At 27.9% G+C, this 15,044-nt stretch overlaps 3 protein-coding genes across 3 annotated transcripts; 1 reads left to right on the top strand and 2 right to left on the bottom strand.

The window, feature by feature from the left end:
• Window positions 1-1,146: 1,146 nt before the first annotated feature.
• Window positions 1,147-5,324, bottom strand: LOC137834644 (derlin-1.1-like). The gene is made up of 7 exons (XM_068642733.1): window positions 5,174-5,324; window positions 4,738-4,873; window positions 4,129-4,202; window positions 3,920-4,013; window positions 3,631-3,759; window positions 2,551-2,711; window positions 1,147-1,988 (listed from the first exon to the last, which is right to left on the bottom strand). Exons 1-7 carry the CDS (start codon window positions 5,188-5,190, stop codon window positions 1,760-1,762), a joined length of 840 nt encoding a protein of 279 aa, XP_068498834.1. The 5' UTR covers window positions 5,191-5,324; the 3' UTR covers window positions 1,147-1,759.
• A 2,863-nt stretch (window positions 5,325-8,187) lies between these two features.
• Window positions 8,188-11,382, top strand: LOC137834643 (cell number regulator 6-like). Its single transcript, XM_068642732.1, has 5 exons — window positions 8,188-8,258; window positions 8,363-8,467; window positions 9,626-9,740; window positions 10,044-10,312; window positions 10,974-11,382. The coding sequence occupies exons 2-5, from the start codon at window positions 8,363-8,365 to the stop codon at window positions 11,205-11,207; spliced, it is 723 nt and encodes a 240-aa protein (XP_068498833.1). The 5' UTR covers window positions 8,188-8,258; the 3' UTR covers window positions 11,208-11,382.
• A 255-nt stretch (window positions 11,383-11,637) lies between these two features.
• LOC137834642 (QWRF motif-containing protein 7) lies at window positions 11,638-15,044 on the bottom strand. The gene is made up of 5 exons (XM_068642731.1): window positions 14,388-15,044; window positions 13,436-13,669; window positions 13,123-13,212; window positions 12,006-12,116; window positions 11,638-11,839 (listed from the first exon to the last, which is right to left on the bottom strand). The coding sequence occupies exons 1-5, from the start codon at window positions 15,039-15,041 to the stop codon at window positions 11,759-11,761; spliced, it is 1,170 nt and encodes a 389-aa protein (XP_068498832.1). The 5' UTR covers window positions 15,042-15,044; the 3' UTR covers window positions 11,638-11,758.

Here is a 15,044-nt window from a genome sequence, read left to right as displayed (position 1 = left end):
TATAGTAGGAGATAGTAATTAACAATTAGAAATAATTAGTGTTGTTACTAAAAAACAATGAGATTAAACTTAAACAAATATTAGAGAGAAAAAATAATTACATGGGCATAGAAACCAGGAGGAAAATAACTTATTTTATTATATTTTTTATAAAATTCATTAGACAGTATATCTCATTATAAAAAATAACATAAAATTAGAAAAAATAAACAAATATAAAAACTAAGTTAAAAAAAGAAAGAAACTTTCAAAAGTAAAGTAAATAACTACACAGTGAAAGTTTAAACTAAAAAGGGAAAAAAATATTAATGGAATTTGAGCTTAGAATAATGATTCCAAAATTCGACTTTTTGTTCCTACACCTCCATACTTTCTTCTTTTACCTCCATAAATTTTTGAATTTTCAAAAATGTTCCTCTATAATATTCCAGATTACATAATCCATAAGTCATTTTTTAAATTTATAATTAGTTTTCAGATTATGTAATCCGGAAGCCTTTTTTGAGATGCATAATTACTTTTTGGATTACATAATCTGGAAGTCTTATTTAACTTCGGGATTATGTAATCTGGAAGTCTTTTTTTAAATGTGTTCTGGATTACATAATTCGGAAACTAGTTTATGAGGTTGAAAAAAAAGATAAAAATATATTTTCATGATGTGTATGGAGGTGACAAAAGAAGATATGGAGGTGCAGGAAGAAACAGTCTTCTAATTCTGAATGCCGAATGTTAAAATTATAAGGGTGTTTCCAATGGCTTCCTGCACCCCCTCTTTCTCCAAAAAAACCATTTTACCTATTTTAAAAATATTTATAGATTACTCTTTTTGGAATATTTTCGGAACATATTTTCTGTAACATATTTTATGAATTTCAGATTTATCATTTTGAAAATTAAAAAAATTGTGTTTCAGAAAGAATATTTCGAAATAGTTTTTTCCTTCTGAATTTCCTAAACCCCTGGAAACACATTTTCTTAGAGAACCTTATTTTGGAATCATCCAAAATTATCAAGGATAATTTTGGGGTGCAGGAAGAAAAATATAGGGTGCAACCCAAATTATAATTGGAAAGCCCATTTAAATCTTCAACCCAATCCTATATATCCAATTATGTGCAACAAAAGGTCATTAATGTGAAATTGTTGACAAAAAAAATAAGAGAGAAATTGCATATGATCATAATCACTAACATACAAAAATATTGTACAATGTTGTTTACAAAATTTAAGAAATAATACATAACACACATTACAAGAAAATCACTAAACAACAATCAAATTTAGATTCTAAAAATACTCAGTCACTATATCAACTAAATTATATACTATTTTAAAAATTAAAAAATTATTGGTATCTAAAGTGATTTGTATTATTAATAAAAATTTATAAAATGATTTCTAAACTGGTATCTAAATTAGTTATCAAGCGTTTAGCTACTAACATTTTAGTTTCTAAATTAATCTATAAAAGACTAATAGAGACTAATTTATAATATAAAACAGTAAATTGGTAAAAAACATTGGTAACTAATAGTCATATACTAATTTAGAAACTATTTTACAAATTCTTATTAATAATAGAAATTTCTTTAGATACCAATAATTTATTTTTTGAAAAATATCTCTATTTTAGTTAAATAGTAACTAACTATTTTTTAAAATTAATTTATATTTAACAATTCTCTTATATATCTTATATAGTGGTGTAGCAAATAGTTAAATAAAAGTTACAGAAAAAGAGAGTGATATACCAGAGTCATGCATTCAAACGATGACTCTTTCCTCTAAAAGCAACTCCATTGGTGTTACTGTGTTGCTGAGGTGAGGAAGAAGAAGCATTCTCTTCTGCTGCTGCTGCTGCTGGTGTTCTTTCAGTCCCACCAAGACGATGACTTCTTCCTTTGAACACAATTCCAGCAGAAGGATCAGACTGCACAGGACTATTTATCTGTGTACCTTCTCCCCAGTATGCTACTATTTTCTGACTGATACATCATCAAGGATCACAACACTGCATCAAACTTCAGATTTTGCAATGCTAAATTATGTGAAAAGTTTTCTTTTAAGTTTACTTCAATATTCAATTGTGTTTAATCATGTATTTATCCTGTTACAACTTAATAGTTTGTTAAAATAATATTATAGTTTTAGAGTTTTATCATTCTATCAACCAAGGAAATCCTTTCCTTAAACTTCGATAGAAGGGTTTGTTCTGATATGTTAATATAGTCTTATATCGCTTAAAAGTCGAGACTAAAGACAGTTTATATACTCCTTTCTTTTTCAACTCTCCAACTCACCTTTTAAGAAGAAAATCGTAATAAAGCATCGACTTCCAAAACGGACAATATCTCTCCTTCAAATCTCCAACTCACCTTTTTAGAAGAAAACCGTAATAAAGCATACAATATCTCTCCTTCAACTCTCCAACTCACCTTTTAAGAAGAAAACCGTAATAAAGCATCGACTTTCAAAACAGACAATATCTCGATAGTCTTAAAATAAGAGCAATTTGATATAACGATAAGGTGATAAAGAAAAGGATACACCCAGAGAGGGGTTTTGAATTTGAAGCGTCCTCCAGCAAGAGGATGAAGAACTGTTAAGAAGTAATATATGTGTCCTGCAAGCATACCTACAATGTCTGGCTTTAAAGGATTTCCAAATATTAAATCCAGAGCTAACAAAGCCCATGGAAGGTAAAATCCCTGCACAGATATATCCATGGTTAAACTATAATAATTCTAACACAAAATACTCATAACTAAATAAGCTAAGTTGCTAAAGAAAGAAAAATACTCTGTTCTGTAAACATTATTACAGAGAGAAAAAAAAGTATCATTTTTATATGTTACAATTAATTTATTCACAAATAAAAAGTAGTAAGTAAATATAAAAATTAATTTTTTAATAAAATAAATTTAACTTACTACAAAATTAACTTCATTTTTTTCTAAAACTTAACAAAAAGAAACATGCTTAAATAAAGCAATTTCTTGGTTCTTCACTACAAGAAAATCATTAAATATAAACCAATTTTAGAGACAAAAATAATTAGTTGTTATAATTAATTTCTATTATTTATTATTGATAAATAGTTTCTAAATTGATATCTGGTAGTTAAAATCTTGGTAGTTAATTATATACCAATTTAGAAACTATTTATTAATAATAAAAATTAATTTAGAAATTAATAATTTTTTTAATTTTTATAATAATTTCTAATTTAATTATTATAATAACTAATTATTTTTTGTATAAAACTTATTTCTATTTAATAATTTTCTTGTAAAACGCGTTGGTGTTTTGTAACAACATACGTATGGAAAAATTGGCATTAACTAAACCTGAAACAACAAATATTATCAATAAATTTCAATCCCTGAATACCAATATCAACAACCGACGACATATGTGAAATACGTTAAGATAAGGATTATTAATATACACTAAACTATGTGAAGAATTAAGTAATTAGCATACATAATCATGATTAAAAATGTATTATATAATTTTTCATACAATTTAGTGTGTATTAGTTATTCTTTTATCTTGACGTATTTCACAGACATTCGATATTAAGATTAACGGATTGTCCGGTTCCGACCGATACAAATTTGATTATACCTTCAACGATACGACACCATAAATGTTGATTCGTGCATTTGGAAACTCGCGGCTCCAAACATAGACGATCATGAAGACTAACGAAACTCCCATGAATGGATACCGAAAGTATGGCACTGCTGAAATCACCTAAGAAGACCACAAATTTGTTACCCTTTAATGTTTTTAGGATGAAAAACATATCCAAATCTTGTTTGTGATCAACAGTAGTACAATCATGAAACATGTTTCATTTGTAGAAATGAAAATCAGGAGATGAAAAGTAACATAAACAAACAGCAACACATACCAGAAGAGAGAGTGCACCAAATACGAACATCCAAACATAATCTGCAGTTCTCTTGTCAAAGGGTCCTCTTTCCAATGAAACACCATACTTTGCTCTGCATAGTAGTTCATCATTCAAAACAATAACAAAAACTGTGTCATTGAAACTACCTTAATTACATTGGCTGTGAAAAGCAGAATGAGGTGTAAGAAGTTGCATAAGTAGCTTACATCATTATCAGACGCATAGCAAATGGAAATGAAAACGAGCCAAGAAAGAAGAAATTTGTTATAAGCCTCCAAACCTATAAATACATAAGCAAATATGTCAAAGAAATTTGGTGAAAAAGTTTAAAGTTCTTTAACTAGTATTAAAAAGTGTACTTTAAGATTAATTCAACCTTATAAAACCGGTTTATAAGGTTAGGTTCGCTTCTGAATGATCGGATCCGATAATAAGTGACAAGTTAAAGTCAATAATAAGTGATTTTAAGCCTAACTTACTTTATAGAATCAAGTTTACAACCACTCATTTTGCCTAATACAGTTTAAGTTTAAGTTTGAAAATGGGAAGTATATCCAAAATAACTCTGAAATTATTATATCAGGTTCATGCAGAAAAACATAGAGTTTAATTTTTATACAACATCACTTCAAAGATTTTTGCTTTGAGAAACCATTTTAGGTGTGACTTTTGAAGTAATTACTATAAAAGTTAACAAACATGTTTACATGCAACAAAAGTATAAAAAAGCATGCATACTATAATCAGATTAAATTCAGATACCCTATTGCTGCAGATGAGAAATCAGATTCAGAACAGTTTTTGGATTACAAAACCTGAAGACGTTTAAACACTAGTCCATAATCAAGTGCTATGTTCCATGCATCATAGAATTCCAGATAGTATGCAGAAGTGGTCATCAAACAGGCCACTCCATAGAACTTGCTCACAGGTGGCAGAGATCGATAGTATCTGAAACAGCAGAGGGAAATCTTGATCAATTACTATTCATCATTCTCTCACAAAAATACTTATGAATTCATCACAGATAAAAAATTAAGCATGACTAAGATGAAATTTTGAGCATCTGAATAATACATAGCAGAATAAAAAAGCATAGAAGTTGAATTGACCATGTATATGTCATGTGAAGTAAAAGGAAATTCCATGCGTAGATTATATTATCAGTTGCAATTTTTAATTCTTCATGGTTCTGAGATAAGAGACAGAAAAATTGAGAGAGAGAGAGAGAGAGAGAGAGAGAAAGAGTACTCTGCTGGTGTAGACATGTTGAAGGAATTGGTGTTATCAATGCAAGAGTTGAAGGTTAAGATGAGTGAAGGAATTGAAAATTCCAAAGAATGGAGTGAGCATTATAAAAGGAGTTCTACCACTAAAGTCCCACACCGAATGACACTCCAACACTGCTTTTGCAAATTTTCTTCTTATAATTGACTTGTTGACTTTGTCCTATTCTCTTGACCTTTTCCACCGTCCTATCTTCATTGTTTAATTTGCAGAATTTTTTTTTCTTTTTTCCTATTTTTTTCAATTTTTATTTTCATAAGATTGAACATGTAAGTTTATATATGTAGCTAATATTAATTTTAATTTCATCTCTTTAAATAAATTTGTATGAAGTTTATTGATGTATTTTCTTCTACTCTTAGCCTCTTAGGTTCTGTTTGTTTGAAGAAGAAACAAATATTTACCCTTAACAAAATTATTTATATATATATATATATATATATATATATATATATATTACATTTACACCAAGTTTCTTTTTAACTTTTTATTATATTTTAAATTTAAATATAATTATTTTTATGTAATTTTAAAGTGTTTTATGTTTTGATTATTTATTTTTGTAAGGAAGAGTAACCACAGGAACTAAAAACAATTTTTTTTAAATTAATAAATAAATTCGTATAAATAAAAAATCCAAAACATATTTCAACTATTATTTTAGTTTAATGTGATAGGATAAGATAATAACTTGCTATAAAACTGATGTATGAGTTGTCTCAAGATATTTGTATCTAAAATATGGTAAAGCTAGATATAGTTATGAAGTAGGGGCAATTATGACATAAATGTTTACTAAAATATCTTATATAAATATTAAATTGACAAATTTTCTCTTTAAAAAAAAAATTGGTAGGTTAAGAAAGAAAAGAGTATATAAAATGTTATTGTCTCCACTTCTAAGAAATGTAGAACTATTGAACAGAAAAAAAAAGTTTATGAATTGTTTTTGGTCTCGACTCCTAACTGATGTAGGATTATCAAAAGAAGAAGTAAACATGTAATGTTTTATAATATAAGGACTAATTAAACAAAATATGTTTTAGAGATGGAATTGAAAATTTGTTAATAATTTTGTTAAGGATAAAATATGTTTTTCGTTCATATACTATGATATGAAATTGGTTTTTGTCTCTTAGTTCAAAATTTAGACTTCCTAAGTACTTAAAATAAGAAAATTATTAAAATATGTTCTTAACAGTATTTTTTTACATAAACGATTTTTTAACGTGAACTATATTATAATATTATGACATTCACTTTTATCACATCCACTTCAAGATAAAATATTTTAACATCTTAATTCATACAGAAAATTCATTTAGCATCTAAAAATATTGTTAATATTTCAATAGTTTTTTTATTATAAGGGGTCAAAAAGTCTAAAATTAAGTAGAAATAAAAAATAATTTCACTTGAAAATAAAAGAAAGAAAAAAGATATTTAACCTTTTTGTTAATAAATTTTCCTATGACATGTGAGAAAATAAATTCAGACTAGGCTACTCCATGTGGCAGTAATGTTATAATTAGGTTACTTTGAGGGTAAAAATGAGATTCGCAAAATAAAAAAGATACATTTGGTAGTTAGATGTTGAATATTTCCTTTTGCATTTATTGTAAAATATACTTTTCTATTTGCAATTAATAATGATGAAGGTCAACTTTGAATTTTCTGTATATTGCACAAAAAGTTAAAGGCAAAAAATATAATTCAGGAATTATATATATAGTTCTCATAATTATTTCCATTTTTTTAATAAAATTCATGTTGAATTTTTATCGGATATATATTTGTATTAATTTTTATATTATTTTAAATATTTCTTATAAAAAAATTAAAAAATATAATATTATCAAGAATTCAATATTAAAAAATATAACTTTTTTATTTGATGTCAAATACTTAGGAGAAGTTTGTATAGAATTTAAAACAAAGTACCAACTATTTCCACAAATATGAATAATTATAGAAGAGTAAAGAAATATATTTGAAATTTCATTACAATTACAATATTTATTATTTTTACGAGTCTTTCAAAAATATTAGGATTTGTATTTATTTAAAGTTTTAAATATTTTATGTATCTTAAATTTTTATTTAAATATGATTTTAAATAAATTTTCTGACAATCCTAAATATGTTTAGACAGTTTGACAAAATTCATATTTTTTTCTGAAATTAATTCTTACAACCAGAAATAATATTTAAACTAAAAATAATTATAATTTACAAATAAATAAATCTAATTGATTTGTCAATATTTTTAAATTGAAAGATAAATTTGTAATGTTATAAATATTTCATATTTCTTTACTCAAATATGTTTAGAGAGAAAGGTAAATTTGTAACCTTAAATTTTACACCTTTTAAAACAATACAAAATTTTCTTACAACCACTACAAATCATTAAATAAAAGATCAATTTTCGACACAAAAAATAATTAGTTACTATATTAACTAAATAATTAAATACAAAATAATTTTAGAAATCAATTTTAGATATAAAAAGTATTTTTACTCTCTAAAATAATATATAATTTAGTCAATATAGAAACTAATTATTGTTAGTCAATATACTAACTAATTATTTTTAGTCAATATATCAACTAATTATTTTTAGTTTATTGAATAGATTTTTATATAATGATTTTTTAAGTAGTGAATCATGACACTACTCACCAACTTTAATATATATTGTTTTCAAAAATTCACTCGAATATACTCCGATCTAAATACTTATTATGATAAAAAAAAATTGAACACATTTTACATTTCATGGCTCTTTATCATTAATTTTTTAATATATATTTTAGAATTATATTTTTTAGTTCTTGCTCACGTGGGTACTGATTTATGATGAAAAATGGTAATAAAATTATATTATTTTGAATTTTGAACTTCTTTTACACGATAAAGTGTTCCATTTTTAATAAATAATTAAAATATATAAAACGATTTATAGGTAACTCTTGAATAATTTTGTTGGTTGGGAGTATCCAACATTGGTGTTCCTTTGTTATCCCAGTTTCCTTAGATCTCTTAAACTGTGAACTTATGTTTCTGATTTTTCTCTATTTATCATAACATTCAAACACAGCCATTTTCCTCTGATTTATCATTGTGTTTGCTTTGTTTGGTTTTTGAGATTAGATGGGGGAAAGGCCAGAATCGCGTTACGTGAAGCTCACAAAGGATCATGGTCCTTTGGAAGATATCACCCCTGGTGAACTGAATCAGCCAATTGAGGTCCCTCAGGTTTGGATTCATTTTTTTCTTCAATTTCATTGAGAAATTTTTGTTTTTTGGATTCTGGGTTGTTGTCTGATTGTGGAATTGGCAATGTCATGGTTTTAAATTGCAGTGGCTGTCTTGATTTTGGCATGATCCTCAATATTTTGGGAAATTGTTGACAATGTGGGTTGATGTAGTTGCAATTGTGGTTGTGAACACTCTAAAAACCTTTGTGTGTGTTTTGACCGAATTGTGGTAGCAAATCCTTGTTTAAATCTACTAATAGAGATTTTCAGGAGAAAACCTTGTTAATGTGGGCTGGTGTAGTCGCAATTGTGATCACAGAAGCCTTGATGTTTTTTGGCTGAAAATTTGCAGTAGCAAACTGTTTTATAAAATCTCCCAATTTTGATATTCATGATGAGGAAACCTTGTTGAAGGGTTTTTAGGTGCAATTTAAGTGTGGTTTTGCCTTTTCATGAATTCTAGTCGTGTGAATGAAAAAGCAGCAAACTGGTCTAGTGTTGTTTGCGTTTGCATTTGTGGAGATGGAGACGTGGAATGTGAATTTGGGTGGGGAGATTGGGTTGTAGATGATTGATTGAAAATGTAATATAATCAGTTTACATTCTCTTCACACCTAACGTTGCTATGTCGTGTGTGTTGTTTCATCAAATGTCCCTAACAAGGTGGGAATGTGAATTCCGAAGTACATTGGTATATTGTTTGTCCTGAATCTGTGTTTGTGTGTTTTGAATCAGTGATTTGGAACTTTTACCCATTTGAAAATTAAAGCAAGGTTCTAAGTAAAATCCAAAATTGGGCGTATATCATTATTGGAGATCACAAATCGATTAGAAATATGACTAAATATAAGTCGGTGTAAATCTCACCTTAAAATTCGGTTTATAAAATGAGATTTGCATCACTTGTATTTTAGTCTGGTTGAAATCCTGAATTTTTAGAATTCCAAACAAGGGTAAATATTCCTTTTGCATCTTATCCTAAGGAGAAAGGGCTGTGTTTGGACATTGGAAGCCAATGTGAAACCTTGTCAAATCTGTTGTAATATTACAAGAGAAAAAAAGGAAAATTTGAAAAGATTTTGCTTGTACATTGTTTGGTGAGTCTTAATACAAGTTACTGAATAGCTATATGCTAATGGTTTTAAATCTTTTGCAGCTGGCTGTTCACAAGTGCATGGAATGTGGGCAGCCATTACCTGAAAGCTATACACCTCCTTCTGATGAAGCTTGGATGACTGGGATCTTTGGATGTGCTGAAGATAGGGAAAATTGTAAGTTAATGCATGATCAAGCTGTCAAATTTTGTTAGAGTCAGGGTGTTATCTATTATCTATATCAAACTAGTCAAATTGTCTCTGGTGAAACTAAAACTAACCTAGTGTGATATGATTCCTTTCACCATTAATCCTTACTACCAAAGTTTCTTCATATTTAAGAAGAATATGTTAAGTTGAGAGTAACATGCTGAGCACTAGAATATGAAGGAATTACTTAAATGGCTGTATTAGAAGTATTCATAGTTGCAATGAGTAAGCAGAAAAGTGTGTTGTTATGCCATTTAACGTTCATTGCAGGTTTGACAGGACTGTTTTGTCCTTGTGTGTTATTTGGGCGCAATGTAGAAAGCTTGCATGATGAAACTCCTTGGACTGGACCATGCATTTGTCATGCTATTTTTATCGAGGGTGGCATTGCTCTGGCAACAGCAACTGCGATCTTCAACGGTTACATTGATCCAGGGACATCATTTCTCATTTTTGAGGGCTTGTTTTTTACATGGTGGATGTGTGGCATTTACACTGGTCAGGTTCGGCAAACCTTGCAGAAGAAGTATCACTTGGAGGTATGTATGAGTTGAATTGAATGTCTTTTCCAATGCAATAGTATGTATCAAATGTTCATCTACAGAGAAAAAATATTGCTTCTTCTTATGGCAGATTTGTAATGTAGAATTCATTAGATGTTGAAAATAATTTCCTTTCTGTGGTAGTTTTGTTCAATTCCCAAGTCTTGCCCAAGTGAACAAAATCTATAATGCCATAATAAGACCTTTTTACATTCATATTTTGAACAGCATTAACCGAAAGAGAAACAAAGATATGCTTGTTGATGTGTAATCTAACAATGAAAAAACCTTATGGACACAATTTTAGTGTCAAATGTCAGCAATTTTCAACCAACCACAGTTTGAAAAACCATGTTTTCTTTAATATTATGGAATGATAAAACTCTGTATATGCAATGCATTTGTTATATTTGTGTTACCTAGTAACATGTAGTTTATGTCTGGGAAAGAATATTCCAGGCAAATGATCATTTTTTCCTCAAAATCTCTTGTGAAGTTGGCAAAGGAAATGCATTTTTTTCTCTCCAAAATAAGTTATAAACCGAACACACAATTAACATTTGAATAATTTTGTCTCATTTTGGTTTTATGTTTTCCCCAGAACACAAACATGGTTTTTCTTTTAAGATTTTCTCACTGGTTCTGTTGATGACTGCAGAACTCACCCTGTGATCCATGTTGTGTACACTGCTGCATGCACTGGTGTGCCTTGTGTCAAGAGCACAGGGAGATGAAGGGAAGGCTCTTTGACAATGGTTTCTCAGAGGGAACCATTGTTAATGCACCTCCCATTCAAGAGATGAAGTCTAGTGATAACAAGGAAAATCCTGAAACCTCTTCTCACAACAGGCATAGCCATGAGCACACTGGTTTGGAACTGCAGCCTGTATAGGGTATTGCTGTTACCCTTGTTAATATCCAAGATAATGACATGTAGTTTCAAATTTTGCTTGCTAGAGAATAATTTTCTTGCACCTTTGAGTTGAGTTCACTGTGTTACATTCATAGACATCACTCTCCTCTCCATTGAGTTCACACATATATTTAAATCAAATTATTCTTGGCTTCTTCTGTTCTTGGCCATATCAAGTTTCTTCAAAGATGATGATGCTATTCACAAATTCAATGGCTATTTTAAAAAAATTGTCTATTTTTTCTACAATTTCAGTCACTTAGTTGTAACTATTTGTAATTTCGTTTAATTTTCTATTTTAGAAACATTGACTGTGATCTAGTGGTTTATCATTAAACAAAGATTAAACAAAGTTACTAGAAATTAAAAACTTATGAGTTTTTATCATTAGGGTTTATCAACATGAATTCTAGGTATAGCATTGGATTTCATAAAAAAAATTGTAAGATTAATTTTTGTAATTAAAAGGTAAATACATAAAATGAAAAATAAAATAAAAAGTACAAGGAAAAGAAAATATTGGACTTGTATTAAGCAGTGGTACAGAGGTAATTTGTAGTATTGGACTCCATTGTTTGAATAAGATGCACTCCAATGCTTTTCTCATTCTCCTGTTCAATGTGAAATCAATCAAAATTATTATTTATTTTATTTAACACAAAATATTAGGCATGGAAACTGAGAAAAAAAGTAACTAAATTTTTATATATATTAAACATGATTTTAATTATATTTGTAATGAAAATAAAAAAGAGTAATTAGAGGGTGAAGGGTTACCAATGAAGTAGAGATAAGTGGAAGAAGAGTGAGAAGTTGTTGTAAGTATTCTTCTTCTTGTTTTAGGGTTGTGCTTAGTTCTGTAATTTGATAAAGAATCCTTTCAACCTGCTGAAATAAATAACACAAATTCTACAATTAATTATAAAGCTTTTTTGTTTGTGTATTATGGAATCTTTGTTTTTTTATTTAAATATCCAAATAAACCTTTTCAAATAAAATTATTTTTTTATTGTACTAAAAATAAAATATGTCAAATAATTATTGTATCTGAATATGTCAAACTAATGATCCATTCCACGAAAACATAAAAGAAATAAAACATATATAAAATAAATTTAAATAAAATTGTAGATTTTTCAAAATATAAAAATTAAAACTGTGGATTAAGAATTAAAAAATAAAAGTTACAGTTCAACCTAAATTTTTGTGAACTAATATTTGAAATAAATAATTTAAGAGTTGGTCCATATTTATTTATTTATTTATTTAAAAAATATTTGAAATAATTAAGTACTTATACAGATAAATCAAAAAAAGTCATTAAATAATAAAAAAATTATAAATTAAAAATAATTAGTTATTATATTAACGAAATTAAATATTTATTTTAGAGACTAAAAATTAATTGTATTTAAAGTAATTTTTATTATTAATAAAAATTTATAAAATAGTTTTCAAATTGATATCTAAATTAGCTATTAAAGTTTTAACTATTAATATTTCAGATTCTTAGTTTCTAAAAGACTAATAGAAATTAATTTAGATTAAAATTTTGTTAACTAATGATTGAAATTATTTTATAAATTTTTATTAATAATAAAAACTACTTTAAATACTAATTTTTTTTATAAAATAATCTCTAATTTATTCAAATACTAACCAGTTATTTTGGTATCTAAAACTAATTTTTATTAATGATATCTAAAACTAATTTTTATTAATGATATTTTTGTAATGAGAGACTACAACCTCTATTTTTGTGAATCTATTTTGATATATATATATATATATATATATATATATATATATATATATACACGAGAATATATAAATCAGTATCTGGTTTATTTAATTTTTTTGAATAAAAAAAATTGAAAGAAAATAAAATTTATACCTTTGTGTGGTATTTTGTGATTAATGGTTCCATATTCTCCATTACTGTAATGGCTGAATTCAGTGCTTCAGAGATGGATTTCGTGTCTACCTATCAACACAATCAAAATATTGTTCAAAAATTTTAGAAAATAAAAACATAATTAAACATCCATATATAATAACTTTTATTGAATATAATTAATGGCTAAATATAATAAATTATATATAGTTATAAGATAAAGAAGATGTAATATATATATATATATATATATATATATATATATATATATATATATATATATATATATATATATATATATATATATATATACCTTAAGGTAGGTTAAAGGGATTATGGTGGAGAATGCTGATAATTTCCTTGACAATCTGGCAACAGATTCTTGGTTTCTTCTCTCTAATTCTCCCCATTCACTGAGAAGATAGAGTTGTCCATTCAGAATTTTATAAAGCTTCATCACATCTTTCACCTTTCTCACTTCAACACTTTTTGCTATTCTTATCTTTCTCAGCTTTACAATTCTAACCCATACTGCAAACAATTGTATCTGAAATCAACAACAGAATGGTTATAGGAATTTTCAGGAAATGTGGACAATTTTTGCTCTTTATATCACAAATGAGTTTGTTTTTGTAAAAATACCGCAAGTTGTTTCAACTTGACACAACTTCATTTAGGTCAAGTGTAACCAGTTTAAAATCTTCACCTTCATAGGTTAAAAATTGTACTATCTTAATATAATTGTTAAAAATCTTTCCATCTTTATATGATTATAAAAAATGGTACCATTTTAATGACTTCTTCACAATTTTATTGTGTCAATTAACATGACTGATCGACAAACAATAAATTAAATAGAAAAAAAAACAAAATAAAGTTCCAATCATTTAAAAAAAAATACCAAACAACTTTTCTAAACAAATACAAATCTGTCTAAACAAATGTTACAAATGTTTAAAACAAATGTCTGACCTCTCAAACCACACGCAATTCTCTGTAATTGTTTTAAAAATCAATCTCATTTAAGTAAAAAGGAGAAAATTAAGGTACTTTCTTAAAAAAAAAAACATAGTTATATCATCACAAATAAACCAAACACAGTTGTTATGGCATATCACCATTTTCTTTTCCATCAAACTATAACTTAGATTAACAAATTTGTTCATATATATTATAAATTTTTTGCTTGAAAATTGGGAAATACAACAACTATGTTCCATTTAGAGCCAAACAAAAAAAATGAATAAAAGACAGAAAGAACATACCAGGGCCATACTCTTGACATTAGCCATGGCAACTTGAGCTCTAGCATTGACAAACATCCATTGCACAAGTCTATTATGCAAAACCCTAAATTGATGGTACTCTTCCTCTTGCATTGGTGACACCTTCTTCTGCTTGAAGTACTTCAACACTTTGTTAACACTACCACCAACATTACTTTTACTTCTCACTGACGATTTCGCCGGTTGTTGAGGCCATGTGGGAGATCCCAATGACCATCTTCCCGGCGAAAGTGCCCATGCAGAAGGTGATGATGAAGCCCTCTTTGAAACTCCAACGTTACTATTATTATCGGGGCTAACACCTCGTTGCAAGAACTTGCCAAAGCTTTCATCTCTGTTCTTCTTCTCTTGATGAACTCTAGTACTTGTTTGCTTGTTCGAAATGGATGTTGTTAATGTAGGATTGTTCCCTTCATTGTTGTTGGTTGTTCTTGTTCTTGATGTTGACTTTGAACGTTGGATACTAGTGATGCTGAATCTTTCACTAGAGCTGAACCTTTGTGAACTCCTCTCCGGAGTGGTTATGGCTGCCGCGGCGGAGCCACTGCCGCTTCGACTTCGGACGAGCCGTGGTGACGGTGACACCACCGTGAGGTGGTTGCGGCCGGAGAGAGTGTGGGAAGGTTTGTCCATAGA

This window comes from Phaseolus vulgaris, chromosome 5, assembly GCF_000499845.2.
Source record: "Phaseolus vulgaris cultivar G19833 chromosome 5, P. vulgaris v2.0, whole genome shotgun sequence".
NCBI classification, from domain to species: Eukaryota; Viridiplantae; Streptophyta; class Magnoliopsida; order Fabales; family Fabaceae; genus Phaseolus; species Phaseolus vulgaris.
This window is presented reverse-complemented; position numbering and strand designations above follow the sequence as displayed.

Coding starts and splice junctions, on each gene's coding strand:
- LOC137834644 (XM_068642733.1), bottom strand. Junction 4,014..4,128: donor GCTATGCGTCTGATAATGAT/GTAAGCTACTTA, acceptor ACTACTATGCAG/AGCAAAGTATGGTGTTTCAT. Junction 1,989..2,550: donor TTCAAAACCCCTCTCTGGGT/GTATCCTTTTCT, acceptor ATGATGTATCAG/TCAGAAAATAGTAGCATACT.
- LOC137834642 (XM_068642731.1), bottom strand. CDS start 15,041: ATGGACAAACCTTCCCACACTCTCTCCGGCCGCAACCACCTCACGGTG. Junction 13,213..13,435: donor TCCCTTTAACCTACCTTAAG/GTATATATATAT, acceptor TTGTGTTGATAG/GTAGACACGAAATCCATCTC. Junction 12,117..13,122: donor TCACAAAATACCACACAAAG/GTATAAATTTTA, acceptor TATTTATTTCAG/CAGGTTGAAAGGATTCTTTA.
- LOC137834643 (XM_068642732.1), top strand. CDS start 8,363: ATGGGGGAAAGGCCAGAATCGCGTTACGTGAAGCTCACAAAGGATCAT. Junction 8,468..9,625: donor AGCCAATTGAGGTCCCTCAG/GTTTGGATTCAT, acceptor AATCTTTTGCAG/CTGGCTGTTCACAAGTGCAT. Junction 10,313..10,973: donor AGAAGAAGTATCACTTGGAG/GTATGTATGAGT, acceptor TGATGACTGCAG/AACTCACCCTGTGATCCATG.